The 16,169-nt window shown below is 37.9% G+C and overlaps 1 protein-coding gene across 1 annotated transcript; it reads left to right on the forward strand.

Moving 5' to 3' along the window:
• The first annotated feature begins 932 nt into the window (after positions 1–932).
• Positions 933–16,151, forward strand: LOC133525753 (CLK4-associating serine/arginine rich protein). The gene is made up of 16 exons (XM_061862127.1): positions 933–1,361; positions 1,621–1,718; positions 2,189–2,367; positions 2,562–2,729; positions 2,852–2,961; positions 3,398–3,570; positions 3,984–4,153; positions 4,664–4,757; positions 5,023–5,289; positions 5,650–5,691; positions 10,286–10,411; positions 12,414–12,474; positions 13,346–13,418; positions 13,557–13,662; positions 14,050–14,127; positions 14,543–16,151. Exons 1-16 carry the CDS (start codon positions 1,263–1,265, stop codon positions 15,120–15,122), a joined length of 2,424 nt encoding a protein of 807 aa, XP_061718111.1. The 5' UTR covers positions 933–1,262; the 3' UTR covers positions 15,123–16,151.
• The last annotated feature ends 18 nt before the right edge of the window (positions 16,152–16,169 follow it).

The raw sequence follows: 16,169 nt of genomic DNA on the forward strand, positions 1-16,169 counted from the left end.
GGTCCATTAAAATAACGCAATTACCGGTAATTTCAAAACCAAAGTGATCCCATAAGCGCTCCGTGAACAAAATGTTACATTTTTGCAACAGGTTATAGACCGAGAATTAAGTGTGTAGGTGTACTTAAATAAAAAGTTTATAGTGAATGTCTATTTTTTTACCATACATACCATGGTTTGAAATTTTAAAACCGTCATATAAAATTATTCTCTTTTCATCTTTACCACGAGTTTTTTTTCTTTTAATTTCAGACTTCAGTATACATGTTGTGCCTTATTAATAATCAAAATTATACATATCATCATAAAGACTGCCACATAAGTCTGAACTTCTTTAACCCATTCATGGCCAAGCATCTGCGAATGAACGCTTACCGCCAGGCCCCCATACAAACGATTTTTCGATAAAAGCGTTGACGAGACTTGTGCGTCATGGGCCTGGCTCGACGTGTAAGCGGACCGCCACTTACTGCACAGGTAAAAAGGACTGGTTCATGCATAATTTTTTAGTAACCACGTCTTTTTTGCAAGTAATATATATTATTTTATTTGAATATAATTGAAGTCAGTTACTTCGAAATTTGCTTGGTTTACCAAAACAAAACTTTAGTTGTATATTTTTTATTTAAAAATAATAGAGCTCATTTCATTAAATCATAGTCAATATGGTAGTTAGTAATATGCATCTTTTGTAAAAATTGATAGATGATGAGAGCTCTCTTTGTTAACAAATTATTTAAATCTACCGAATATTGCATCGCCTAAGAACACGAACTAAGTAATTCAGAATGTTTCCTCTTATTCGTTTTTGTCCTATTTTATTTATTTATTGTATTTTATGGCCTGATTACGAGACTTTTTGTTTTTGTCCTAAAGCTATAGCTCGGAGCCTCCGAGTTTCCCGCTTCTCTTAACAGTTGTAATAATAAGTGCTGCCATGTCTAAAATAATCATGTGTAATTTAAACTTATTTTTAAAGTTAACGTAAATTATAAGTGAACAAACATACCTAATATTGCTCATAAAGTACATACTCGCAAAATAAATATATAATTTGATACGATACGATACGATACCACCATTTTTCGTAGCCTGGCAAATTAAATTTCTCCAGAAAAAAAAAAAAACAAAATGGCGTTACCTTCTGCGCTGTTTGGACTCGGACAGACCAATTTATTTTCTCTTTAAATGGATAGAATGAAGTCATACAACAGTTGAATTATTTTCTTGTTTGATGTGACTTCGTTTAAAAAATTGCCAAAATGTGGCACGAGGCTAGAAAGCAGGAGAAGATGATCCGGGGGATGATAGTGGACTACAGAAGGCGAGCCGAGCGTCGAAAAGATTTCTACGAGAAGATTGTATGTTCTTTGATTATCCTTTTATTTAAATGCGATATACATGATTTGCTGCTGATTTTTTAAATGCTTAATTGTATTGTTATTTCTAAATTTTTCATTTAAATTCACTTCCCAAGAGTAGATATTGTTGTATAAAAATGGTAAATGTGCATTTCAATGACAACATTATATATGTTTGTCTAGATAAGGAGTGCCAAGAGAACGTTTATGCACCTGTTATTATGCATACATGTCCCTTAAGCTTCGGTACTTGTTACAGAAAGCTGAGCCAACACAATTTTTACAACTGCATGGCAGGCCATGTAAGATACACTTGGACCCAGCTATAGCTGCAGCAGGAGAGGGACCGGCTATAATGTAAGAATTACTGCTCTTTGTATTCTAATATCATGGCCCATTGCTCTAGGATACATTTACTTTTATACTGGTACAATCTTAATAATTATTCTGTTTCTCCTTATGGTTAAATAAATTGATATATGCCTCCGTTTCGATGGAATGTCGACTGTCATTCAAAACAAACGCACGCACAAGCATATCTGCCCTAAAATCAACCAGATTCCCTCACATTGGTCTCTGATTCAAACCATTTTAGTCCTACATCACACAATATATTGAACTGAAATGACTATGAATTAAATACATTATCCATATAAAATTTCAAATCCTTTAATGTGAACCAAATTCTTGGATTGGATGTAATTAAAAAAATAATCTTATATATAAATATCTATCTCATGCAAGTAGATTCTAAAATTGTATAATTTTTTTATTGTTTTTGAATGTGATTTGTTTCAATATTTTTCTAAATATTAGCAATATTTCAGGATGCCTTGGCAAGGAGATACAAGCAACATGATTGACAGATTTGATGTTAGAGCACATTTAGATTATATCCCGGAAGTGAAAAATCCATTCGTTGCCCCTGAAGATTTGAGCCAAGAAGAGAGGCAATGTAACTATGAAAGTTACAGAATTCTGGCACAGAATGCGTTTCTTGGAATAAGTAAGTACATCATAAACTATTTCTCTTAACACACTAGAAATCAAATAGGGATCATATTAATAAAAATCATAATTAAAATCTGAATAAATTACAGATGTTTATGATATGCACATGTTAAATCATTGATCTGTATTGATTTCACATATTGATATGTATGTTTGATTTCTGAACCAATTGGTTTGTTTTATTTTCAGGTGAAGAAAAATTCCTTCAACAATTAGCAATTGAAGAACAATTTGGTGTAACTATTGAGGAAAAGGAAATGCAAAAAGAGAGGTTAAATGAAAAGAAAGGAACGGGTGCTGCTATAGGATACAATTATAATGACCCCGGAGCACAACCATCTTGCTCCAACCTTACTGGTAGATTCAACTTTACTATACATATAAAACTCAATCTGCTGTGACACTTGCAGACAATAATGGGACATCATATAAACTAGTTTTGTTCTGGCAATTTTGATGCCTTTAGTGTTAACTTACAGGCCCTGACATAAAAAAAACAGAACAGCAGGAGGATTCAGATGATGACTCTGATCTGGAAATCATTGATGTGGATCTGAGTATCGATGTCAACAAGATGGAGGCTTCACAGGTGAGTTGATCTCAGGATATTAAATGTTTATCCAGTGGCAAGGTTGCCCACCTTGGGCCAAACGCCATGGGCCCCTTGCCTCAGAGGGACCGCAGTTTAACTGAGAGGCTGTGAGCTCAGGCCCCCATTTCTCTGATGCTATGAATTTGCCATGGGCCTCATTTAATATACTTATGCTACTGTTCTAAGCTAAATAAATACAGTCATCTAATTAAAATATTTTGTTTTCATATAATATCCACTTGCTGCTTGAAACTAGTCAAACTTCAAAGTCTTAAAATGCTATAATGACAGGATAATAGCATGCAAATGTGTATGGCACCCTATGTACCTAATACGACATAAAGTAGCTTTAAGCCTATGCAATATATTCAAATTTTCGAATATCAGTTTGATACTATTATCGCCAAACTAAGCAATACTTCTCTGAGTACAGGCTCATGAGTTGAACAGCGTGGGTCCACTGTTCGGCATGGCGGGCTGCGACCTGTTCTCGTTCCTCACGGGCGACGCTGATGACGCTGAACATCAGAAGCAGCTGCTGAGGGAGGAAAAGGAGAAAGCCATGTTCTCAGGCCGGAAGAGTCGGAAGGAGAGGAGAGCTCATCGGTGAGTTATCTTCAACTTAAAGGGGTACCCCTTAACCATCCATCTGGATTTTCCAGGATTTGTTCTAGTTATCTGTACAGGATCCATTAGGAAAGGGGTTAGTAGAGGGTTCAATGCCAATTTTTATGGCAGGAGGTTCCTTACAATTGATTTCTTATTTATTTTCTAATTCCAATGTTTCCAAGGGAATGATATTGCTAAATTATCCGAAGTTTTCGCTCTCAGGGTCTAGCTTTAGCAACTACTTTTATTTAATATACAATGTGGAAAATATGAATGGGCCCTGGAGGGCAATTGCCTTAAAACCTTGACTTAGCTCATTTTACTTACGCGGCGTCGTGCGGTCGCATCTTAATATCGAAGTTGCGACGTGGCCGCGGACGTAAGTAGCAACCGCAATTTTTTGTTTGCAGGGATAAGAAGCTGCAGCATCGTGTAGTGAGCCCGCCGGCGTACGCAGCGCCCCGCGCGGCCGCGGAGCCGGCGCGCTCCGTCAGCCGCTCCGCCAGCCGCAGCCCCGAGCCCGCGCCGCAGATACAGTTCATCACCTCCTTCGGCCAGGACGACGACGAGGTCAAACCCCGTGAGTCCGTGTGTGACACCGACACCGTCATCTTATCAACATTATCCTGGGTTCTTTGCGCTAAAGAACAATTTTTTATGAAAGTGACCGCTTGACAAAGAAAACTAGGCCTTGTTGTGATTAGCCCGGTTTCCTAACGATTTCTCCTTTAAAGAAACTGACAGTGTCCCAAGTAAATGTTTTTTTAATTCGTTTTTACCTAGCAACATAACAAATAAAGACAGCGTTATTGACACATTTAGACTAATAATTTCCGAAAATTTCTAGCAGACCAGAAGGGTGAATTTTTCCTGAGATTTTTTTATATAGATTATGATCAGTAGACGTACGCGTGGCGTGGCGTGCGGCAAATCAAGGCAATTCATACATTACGCTCGACCAACGGCCTTGATTTGCAGCTCGCCGCACCGCTCGGGCTCACGGGTTTACATTACCCACCAATCCCACCATCGTTAGGCGAATTTAGTCGAGTAAAAGTTCAGGAAATTGGACTTTCATTTTTTGTTTCAGCCCCTCCAATTAAACCTCTGTATGCTGATAAATTGAAACAGAACCTGAAACCGGAACTACTGTATTCTGATGTTGCTAGAAAACCACCAGCAAGGTTAGTTACTTAATCTACTTACAATTTCTATAGAATAATATTTATGTTAAGAGATTTTTGTCCTACATCGGTCCTGATTGGTATGTAGTCTCAATACTGTAGAAGTTGAGACACGTAAATGTAAGGGATTCGATAATATTTAAGAGTAAAGCAATATAAGCTTTAAAAATAGACAGTTGAATTTGCCTATAGCTAATATAAAAGTATCAAAACCTAAACATAAACCACTCTACAAGTATTTTTTACAGAATGTTGATTGTTTCAGGTCTCCGCCACAATACGATGATTACCAAGGCCCGCGGCCGTTTATGGGCCCGCACCGGCCCCGCTCCCGCTCGCGCTCGTACTCGCGCTCCGTCTCCCGCTCCCGTTCCCGCTCCCGCTCACGGTCGCGGTCTCGGTCTCGGTCGCGGTCGCGGTCGCGGTCCCGCTACTCGTCCTCGAGGTCGCGCTCCTACAGCCCCCAGCGGAGGTCGCGGTCCTCCTCGAGGCCGCGCCAATACAGAAACAGACGATCTAGAAGCCCGCCCAAGTTTGTATTACACCTTATTTACCCAAGGGATTTGTGACGCGACATTGTAGTTATGTATAGGTTTTAGCTTCAAACGCTTGCGAGCAGAGGGTGCCTAACGGGTCGCTGGCAGTGAATGTGTTAATAGTGACAAAATATATCAAATAGTACAAGGACGACTTCCGAAGGTGGTTTACAAGGAAAACAAACACGTGAAATTGTTAGATTAGTTTTAACATAAGCATCAACTTTTGAGTCGTTACTTTCGACGCTAGTTTGTAAGTTGAGATTATATTAGGACGACTGACCGAGTATAATTCTATAATATAGCATGACTAATTTGAGATTCATATGTAACTTATGTTATTGTATTTTCCACAGTTACGGTAAACGTAATCGCTCGAGGTCCATGTCCTACGAAAGGTAAGCTAGTTACATTTTTTATATTTTAAAAGGATAGTACATATTATCCTAATATCGCTACGTACCTACTATTTTGTTACAGTCTTCCAGGTAAGTTCTTTCAGCTGAAACTATACATCCCAATCTTTTACTAATGGACTAAAAATAGCAGAAACCATCAAATCATAGAATATTTCTTAAAATAATTTGATTAGTTCCCTAGTTGGATAGATGGCAGCACCATCTCTCTCGCTATACCGTAACCCAGTAAAGGATTCTTATAGAAGGTGCAATCACACACTGGTCGCCCTTTAGAGTTGGTCAAAGGCGCCTAGCCTTCCAAAGATAGCATACACCAGAGGATTTGGGACAAGTACCGCCGTGGCCACCAGTGGACTTGGTCACTTTTTCTATAGTTTATAATGTCTATTTCAGTTATTTAATCATTCGCAGCGTTCCAAAAGCTTACTATATTATGAAACAAGTCTTATCACGAACGGGCAAATATAATTATTTTTCATTTCTCTGCTTTGGGCTCATTGTTTATCTACAAGAAGAGGGCCTACGGCATTTTACTTTCCAGTACTTACGTTTTTTTTATATTTTTCATTTGAAATGGAAACTGTTGTAAATGGACTTGTATAATTTCCATTCTTATATTTAATTCTCATATATAAAATATTTATTGAGGATACCCTCAAAACATACTATAAAAATGTATAGGTTAGTCATTTATGTATTTTACTTTCCTCGTGTTCGAAATTAAAAGTAGAGTGTTTACTTGTGTGAAAAACACCTATTCTGACTCCAACTTTATTCGAACGTCAAAACATTTCGTCAGAAAGAGGCGCCCAGGCTGACGCAACTAGGAACAAAATAAGTTTTGTATGGAACTTGTTTCGCAAATCTTTGCCAACGAAGAAAAATAAAACGTCAGTGCTATTTATTCTGTCAAGTTTACATCAAGTCAAGTGTCAGCCTAATTGTTTTGCTTGTTATGAAGGCTTCAATGTTTTGTTCGGGTATTTCGTGCAATTTCTTTATTATTTAGTGAAAATATCGAAAATAGTGAACCGTGATCAGAGTAAAGAGCGACTTTGTTATAATGCCACCGAGAAAATGGTTTACTAAGTGTGAAATATGTGGCAAGCGAGCCACTCGAGAAAATCACGAAAAAGGGATTTTATGGCGAAATTTCCCTTGGATAAAGACCGGTACGAGCTTTAGATACTTTTGACCTTATTTTGGTGCAGCAGGCTTTAAACACATCGAAAATTTGATATTTTATATTATTTTTAGTTGTGAACTAGGGATGTACTAAAACTATCGATAATTGTATGTTTATTTGTATATATAAAGTGTAAGTAATTAAATAAAATATGTAAAATTTCCTGAGAACTTGCATGCAATATGACACAAAATTAATTCGTCGATTTTCGGTGGAAAATTATCTATCATCTATGCATTAATGGTCATTATTTGACATATTTTTTTAAATCTAGTAATTATTTAATATATTAATCTGAAATGTAAGTAAATTAATCTCTCTTTTTGTGATCAATAAAAAATATTAAACGACATTATTACACAAATTGACTTAATCCCATAGGAAGCTCAATAAGACATGTGTTGTGGGTACTTAGACAACGATATATACATATAAATACATAGAAAACACACATGACTCAGAAACAAATACGCATCACACAAATAAATGCCCGTACCATAATTTGAACCTGGGACCATCGGCTTCATAGGCAGGGTTACTGCCCAGTAGGCCAGACCGGTTCTCATGACAGACATATAAATACATAAAAAGTTAGAGCATTGATAAAGGGTTGTTTTTTTTTTTTTTTTTTTTTTTTTATTATGGCAACAAACAGTCATTACAGGAAAAGATACAATAAATGGACTACGGAGAAGACAAACAGTGCCGAAACATTTTTCAAGTTATATTGTGGAAACATAGGAGTTGATACTGAGTGGTAAATAGATTGATCGTGCAACACAACAGACAGGTTTACAGCATTTCTTTATATACATATATGTATATAATATATTTATATTGGAAGCCTTCCGCTGTCAGTTAAGTTGCCGAAGTAATCCGGTTAACAGTGTAATTAAATGACAGTAAATAGGAAATATTAAATGATTTCTTACAATCTTTATCCTTCTGATACAACACACACACATATATATGTATATCATTTAGGTTTTACAATATTCAATGTTCAAATTATCGGGGATTTCAATAAGCAATTACGTATTTCGTTTTTAAAAGTTAAAGTGGATACATTAAAAGGGTTTATATGCAAAAATTGATTATTATACATTTCAGGCGCACGGGAGAGAAAACAATTTTTTGTGTATTTTTTCTTCAAGTGGGGGGGGGGTGAAAATAGATATTTTTTACGTGAGGAGCGAGCTGGACGATTACTACACGAAAGCCTTATTTTAGATAGCAAAGTAGGAGAATCGATAAAATTATTTATAATTTTGAATAAAGTAGTCGCATCAGTCAGTTTGCGTCTATTTTCTAGAGATAGAAGTTGGTAGTGTTGTAGGGATTCCTGGTAACTTGAGTTAATACGAAAATTGCGATAGTTGAGTATTTTAATAAATTTCTTCTGGACTTTCTCTATTCTAGATTTATGGCACTGAAAGTAAGGGCTCCATACAACACTACCGAAGTCTAATATGGATCTTACAAACGAAAAGTAAAGTATTTTCAAAGTTTTATTGGATTGAAAGGGTTTACTGAGTCGATTGATGAGGCCTAAATTTCGAAATGCTCTTAGAACTATTTTATCTATATGTGCATTAAAAGATACCTTATCATCCATTATGATACCTAAATCTCTAATATTAGTAGCACGTTTCAGTGTATTACCACAAAGGTCATATTTAAATATTATTGGTTTTTTTTTGCGGGTATAACTGATGACAGAGCACTTATCAGCATTTAAAAATAATTGATTTTGTAAACAGTATGACGACAACGTTCTAAGATCATCCTGCAAGTCCCAACAATCTTTGATTGAGGTAACTATTTTAAATAGCTTCGTGTCGTCAGCATATAATAAGTGATTAGAATTATTAAGTGTTTTACCGATATCATTGATATAAATTGTAAATAATAGGGGCCCCAGGTGGGATCCCTGAGGAATACCAGAAGGCACGCTAAGATAATTAGAACAGTACCCTTTAACACATACGGCTTGATTACGGTTACGTATATATGAGTCGATCCATCTCAGAAGGCTGCCGTGCACACCGGCGCTCAAAAGCTTGTTTATGAGCAGATCATGATTAATTTTATCGAATGCTTTTGAAAAGTCGGTGTACACGACATCCACCTGTTGGTTTGTGTCCATGGCTTGAAGAATAAAGTCTGTGAAGGTCAACATATTGGATTCGACACTCCTACATTTAAAGAAACCGTGTTGATGTTCAGATATGTGGTGTTTCAATGCAGAAAATAATTGATTTGTAACAATCTTTTCAAAAATCTTCTTGTTGATAACTGGATGCCGAAAAACATGATTTATAGATGCATATTAGCGCTAAATAATCAGTTGATCATCTCATTAGCAAATACTTGGAATATAAACTGTAGATAAAGTCATGTTTGTCCAAGGCTGTATATTTTCAGATGCAGGCAGTGGGTCAAATTTGTTGGGAACAAAGACCTGACGATACATCTTCCCATAGAAAAGTAACATTTATTGAAACATGTATGTGCAGAACATTTTGAAAATAAAGCTTAAATAAAAAAAAACACGACTTAAAAACTGTATTAAAATAATTCGGGTCCACATTAAGCCCGACCAGATATTAGTCCACTCAAAGAACTATCCACTATATAACATACAACTTAAATGTGGACTTGATGCTAACCTGATTTCGAGTACAAAATTTGTAGACAGGAGCCTATGTTTTAACCCTCCCCATTTTATCGATATCGATAAGAATCGCAAGCGTGTAGCGTACTACACTATTTAAATCGGTTATGTTGGTATTATGGTTCCTTGACAGTTCTTTGTCGTAGATTTTGGTAATGATTTGCGAAACAAACCGAGTCCACTCGCTAGTATAGAAGTCGCGTCTCTTAAAACGTAGTGATTATATGCTCTTTGGAGGCGCCTTTCGTCCCTTTATTAACAATCTACTATTGTACAGTCGGCATCAAATAGTTATAGTTCGTTTTTTAGCATTAGAAAGAAGGTAAGCGATTATGACGTGTCTTTTTATTGAAAAAAACTTTTGAAAAATAAGTCTCGGCAAATATGTAACAATTATAAATCATATACGATCATTTACATTCTATTGCTTTCATAAGTATTAGTTACTGATTTTTAAAAACCGTTTTTCAATCAAAAAGACGTGACAAGATTGTTTACCTATTTTCTAATGCTAAAAAAACGAATTATAGTGACGGCCAAATATATCGTAACACATCTTTGCCATAGAAATAAGTCTGTGCTCCGATTTATTTGGCGGTTTTGGCCGTCACTATACCTGCTGACTGTATAAGTTCACAACGCGTTAAAATTTCTATGAAACATAGTCCAGAAACACTGGAGAGCTCAAATGTTGATGTTGTTTTGTGTTTCAGCAACGAGTTGGGCGCGGCGCAGGCGGCGGTGCCGCGGTACTACGGGCGGCGCAAGGAGGACAAGTCCTCCAGCGACCTCTCGCTCGACTCCGACTCCAGCGACGCGCCCGACGATGGGAAACGCACGTGAGTACCCCACACATACACATACACAATGTTCACTGGCAATACCTACGTCAACCTTATTGCTAAGGCTTAAGGTCCATCGATGATCAGGTAAATGTGATCAAGTATTGGCACCGAGTACTGATTGATTCACGAAAGCGGGCACAAATGGAATTAACGAAGCTTATATTATATTATATGAATAGGTTTTTTATTGGTTAATGTGATTCACATATACATATTTTCATTTACTCATTCATTCCATTCGTGCACGCTCTTGTGAATCGACCTTTACTGTACCTCAGTCTGGCTTTTTGTCATGGAGTTAACACAGCTTCAGCGTCGATCGACGAGAAGCGCGTGCAACTTTGGAGTAATTAATAAATACATCGTGTCGGATTTCTTAAATTGACCGATGTGACAAGTATAACGATATCCCTGAGTAGACGATATTTTCTCTTTTTTTTAGCTAAGACGTCATCAATCAATCCTGGCATCGGTAATTTCTATACATATTATACGAGTAAAACGTAAATGTGACTTGCGAGGGTATTTTGCGAAAACGGTCTTAGAAGACCTTCCCTCGTAATAGTAGATGTCGAAATTCGTTTATTGGTCGTTGAGATTTTAATATCGTGACAAACGTAGCATTTTTTTTAACTTAACTGTGTAGACCTTTAATCTGCAGCAAGCTCGGTCCTCCATACAAACGTAGCTACGCTCTTATTTTAAAACGACTAGCTAGATTACTCTGAAGCTTTGTAATTACAAAGCCTATGCCTGCAATTAGTTTATGTAGTTTCAGATATCATAGTTAAAAAATACAGTGAAATTATGTTTTTCATACAAAACTTGTTTTTGCTCTATTAGTTATATAAACTAATTACAGGCATAGATATACCTCATGCACAGATTTAGGATTAACTAGATACCGCCAGTACAAAACTTGCGCGTGTTTTTAAGTAGTGAAGTGCACTACTTCTCGCTCAGTGGTGCTCATGACATCCCAAGTGTCAGACGTTTATTGTCATGCAACAAAATGCCTCATTGTAGCATAATTAACTGTGCGAATACGACGACAGTGGTTAGTCATGTGAGAGGTGACATTTCTTTTCATAAGTAAGTAATTTTGGTATTAAATAATCGCCTTATTTAATTGAAAATCATTTATTTTCAATTTGTAATGATGTCTTTACGAAGTACGCCATCCATTACGACTTATATTAATGCATCACTAAAAGCATTTTATTTGTAGGCCGCAATGGACAGCAAACAAACGATACTTTTGTACATCGTTTAGTTGCATGGTAGAAGGGATTTTCTCATATTCTGTCGATTTTAAGCCACTAGTGTTGTACACTGCGATGTTTCATGCAGTATCGCTGTGAAATTCGATTTATAATCGATTTTTGTGACGGTTTCGTGTTACGAAGATCTTTATGAAGTTTAAGCTTAAGTATAAAGTGAGAGATTATATAATATTGTTATTCTTCATATTGTAATATATTTCTCAAATCTGGAGCACCGACTGTACTGGAATCGCTTCGCATTTTTTGTCCATTAACTCGATTTATATTCGATAAAATAATCGATATAAATCAATCATAAAAACTTCGATATTACCTACGTCTTTGAATCGGATCACTATGGCGATAGCGTTGCAAATCACAAAATCGCTTGCGTGACGTCATAGTAGGCATCAAAAAATTTGACACGCTCGGTCCCCATACTATTGAGCATGTTTGCGGCGTCTAGGTGGTCTGTGACCTCATGTCATTGTATGTGCAAAGTTTCATTACAATCCAATACGTAGTTTTAAAATGAGAACGAAATTCCCTTTCTATGGGAAGGTAAAATTCGGCCGAGCTTTCTGCGGACTCTTAACTAAGACCGGTTCTATTGTTGCACTTCGGGACAAAAAAACTAGGGACTAGATCTAATTTGAAAGTAAACCAATAATTTAGTTGCATTTCAATTCATATTTGTTTTTATTTTAGCCTCACTATTCCTTCTCTTCTTTCAGGTCGGCGGTTAAATCCAACACAAACCAGAATCAGTTACGATTAACTGGATCCAGCTCCAAAGTCAGTAAGAATCATTTTGCTTTTGAATTTGTACGCTTTCACATTAGAACAGTTGACTTACAGACCAGTAGTAACCCGACAATCTTTTGTTGCTTAGTTTTTTAGAACTTGACTATGAGAAGTCTAGTTACAATTAGGCTAAGCCTTAAGCCGGTCATACATTCAACGCAGTCGCGATCCAGACGGGTCGAACATGTCGCTCGCGCCGTCTCGCATCATGCCGACTGGCTTTACATGCTCAAGCTGATGAATTTTAAGTCAAAATTCAAGTAACTGTAGTTCTGGTTTTATTAAGTCTTGACGGCTGAAGCCTTGTAGGTTTGGCCTAACTCTAACTTGGACATACGAAATTATGCACAAACTGGAACTATGTACTTCGACTGAAATATTTCACCATTAACCATTGAAAACTGTCTAAAACCTTTTTAATACAAGTTGTTTTCACAATCTGGATTAGCACAAATTAACTGTGGTTGATGTTATTTGGATCCTATCTAATTTGCCTCGATATTTTTATAAGTCTGCACTGTAAGAAAGGTATCATTGTTATTTTTTATAGCTTTCTTTGTTTTTAAAGTCAAAGTTTCTCATTATGTCTCCTGGATGGGGCAATCGAAGTTCACTTAAACGGTCCATGTTTGGTGACAGATCTAATCCTTAATTTAAGTACTAACTTTATGTACATGATATGTTTAACGTTATGGAGTCAATTACAGTCATTCCGGATTCTTATTGACTCTACTGCTCCGTTTAACCTTTCCTTTCAGTTGAAAACCCCAAAAATATGCAAACATTACAAAACCACGATGGCAGCTGAGCTGTATTATGAATCTCTATCCCTTACCACCTATTAACATTTGTTATTTTACAGGGCTCATCGCGGCAAACGAATTCCCTCAAGGAAAAGCTCAAAAAGAAGATGCAGGCTCAATTATCAAGGCAACGTGAGTTTATAATTTTGAATATTGAAAGCGTTTTCTCGTGCAGAAGTTATTTTTTAGAAAAATAATAGATTGTATAACGAGGGCAACTCCTTTTATTGTAGGGATTCAATATGATAATGATATATTTTGTACGTGCAGTGCGCGCCGACAAGCGGGCTGAGGCGGAGCGCGTGGCGCGCGAGGCGCGGCGCCAGGCGCGGCGCGACGACGAGATGCGCGAGCTCGCCATCAAGCTGCGCCGCAAGTCTGTCTTCATCATTTCCTCCTCTTTCATTCTTATACTTGTGACTTATCATTCGGTATTTAGATTGTTGTATTCCTAATCTATGCTGATAATTTATATAATACCTATTTATACTTATAACGCTGAAGAATTAAATACTTATGGCAGAGTGCCTCGCGTTAGGTGTTGCTACATAAATCAAGGAGAATTCCATGAAATTGTCTACCATTGTCCCATACAGACGTGAATTTTCTGAAGAGAAGCGGGTACAAGAGTTTAAATATGCACAGAAATATAATCGCTTCCTTTAAACGCCGAAAAAAAGTCGCAACACAGGAAATAATATGCGTCCGTACGGGACAGCTCGCGGCATTCCGCACTCCTAATGCATTTTTTTCCTGTTCACAGGCAACGTGAAATGCGTCATCAGCAAAACAGACGGTCTAGTGATGATGACTCGGATGCAAGTCATAGTGGATCGTCAAGGTATAGTTATTTTTTTCATACAATGTTGCTATACTTACGACTGCTGTGACAAATAATATAAAAGTGTCCGACAGAAACACTGTCTTTTGTATATATTATTCTTGGGTTTTACAACGACTTTTTTTCTGCTCGTCGGATGTAATGGTTGATTTAAGATTTCGTGTACCAAACTATAATTATGTGTACTTTTCATTTATATTTAGTCAACTTAAAAAAAATTTTTGACCAATCACGTGTCGCCGCGCTCCCATAGAAAAGACTAAACAGGCGCGGGGCATTATCTCTACAGTTCTGTCTACTAAGATACCAATTTTCACTAATTATTTAGATTTTATAGCAAAGAAAGTATTATTTTAGATGACTCGTAGAAAAAGTATTGTATACAATAGTGATATAAAATACTATCTCTTTACAGAGATTCGCCAACGCAAGAAAAGAAGAAAGACGAGGGTAGTCGCTCGAAAAGCTCCTCGCCGACGCCAAAGAAGATACCGGTCTGGGAAACTAACAGGGACGCCCCCAGGGTCCCGCCCGACTACAGGGACGCCCCCAGGGCTCCGCCCGACTACAGGGACGCCCCCAGGGTCCCGCCCGACTACAGGGACAGGTACGACGCCGGGGAGGGCTCGCAGTACCGATACCAACACGACAGCTTCGACCGCCCGCCGCCGCCCCACCCGCCCCCAAGGTACCCCGGCAGGGACTACCAGGCTCGCGGCTACGACGGCCGACCGGATCACAGCACGTACGACCAACAGCCGAGCAGATGGGACCAGAACAGCTACTCGGCGGCGCGGCGGCGGCCGTGCGGGCCCCGGGGCGGGCCCGGCGGACCCGGCGGACCCGGCGGACCCGGCGGGCCCGGGCCGCTCCCGCCGGCCGCCTGGCGCGCGCGGCCGCCGCCGCCCCGCCACCCGCCGCCGCCGCCCGACCACGAGCGGGAGCGCGACACCTCCACCACCTATAAGAGCAAAGTCAAGCTTGTCGACTATTAGGCTTTCCCGAGTTTGTAAACACGATGCCAAATTAGATGATTATGAAATCGTTACATTCATATCACTAGAGATTTCATGTGTATTTCCCTATATTTCCATATAAGGGAAATACGTTCCCTTTCCGTTCATTTTGGATGCTTTTCGAGATGTTGTCCATATTTAAACATTTCGACCGCCTCTCTTTCGCGGACACGTTTCTGATGAATCTGTTGTGGCTTTTCGAATATTTAGTAGAGAGAATATTTCTACCGAATAAGGTAAAAGTTATCGACAACTTCTACGAAAAAGTGTCCACGAAAATGATTCCGAACCAAATTAAAAATATGCAATTCCAATTTTTTTTTGCATTTCAGTACTGTCACCTAGCTAGAAGTTAAATAAGCTCCGTATATCGATCGATTCGCTTTGAACGCTGTACATGATAAACAAAAACGTCACACGCCCCGACCTGGTAGCTTGAGTTGCACTCCGCGCGCGACTCCATACATCTTTTGCAACTTCAAGTACCTATAGACTCGCGCGCGAGAATCAACTCGTTCCGGTCAGGTCTCGGACGCAAGCGAACTAATGCGAACCTTGAAAGTGTTGACAGTGTAAGCCATAACACCTAGTTGTCCATGGCGCTGTGGACACGACTAGTTATGACGACTTTAGGTGTTCTTGGCGTTAAAAAAGGTTAAAATTAATTGAAAAAACCATGGGCTTAGTTACCGTTTTGGACGCTGTATGTTTCTTTACACACAACCATATTACATTAAAAATAGTATGTGTTCAAAAGTTTACTGCACTTGTCAAAGTCTAACACATATGTTTATGAGTAGAAAGAGTATACAATTATTACTTAGTTATTGTAATTAACGGAAGAAAGTACTACATTATATGCCTTGTTATAAAACTTACGTGATTCGTATTTTTCACCTTCAGACTTGTGTAAATATTTCAAACACCATTTTTATTTTAGTAATAATATAAGCAGCTTTTATTATCTATTGTCAGTCTTAAATAAATACACTAGTTCATTTATAAAAACTTGGTTTTTTTTTCTAA

The sequence above is a fragment of the Cydia pomonella genome, chromosome 15, assembly GCF_033807575.1.
Source record: "Cydia pomonella isolate Wapato2018A chromosome 15, ilCydPomo1, whole genome shotgun sequence".
Taxonomy (NCBI): domain Eukaryota; kingdom Metazoa; phylum Arthropoda; class Insecta; order Lepidoptera; family Tortricidae; genus Cydia; species Cydia pomonella.

Bases quoted from the DNA above. Each gene is read 5' to 3' on its own strand.
- LOC133525753 (XM_061862127.1), top strand. From the start codon at position 1,263: ATGTGGCACGAGGCTAGAAAGCAGGAGAAGATGATCCGGGGGATGATA. The intron at 3,571-3,983 runs GTGAGTTATCTT...TTTTGTTTGCAG, and splicing joins AAGGAGAGGAGAGCTCATCG to GGATAAGAAGCTGCAGCATC. The intron at 4,154-4,663 runs GTGAGTCCGTGT...TTTTTGTTTCAG, and splicing joins CGACGACGAGGTCAAACCCC to CCCCTCCAATTAAACCTCTG.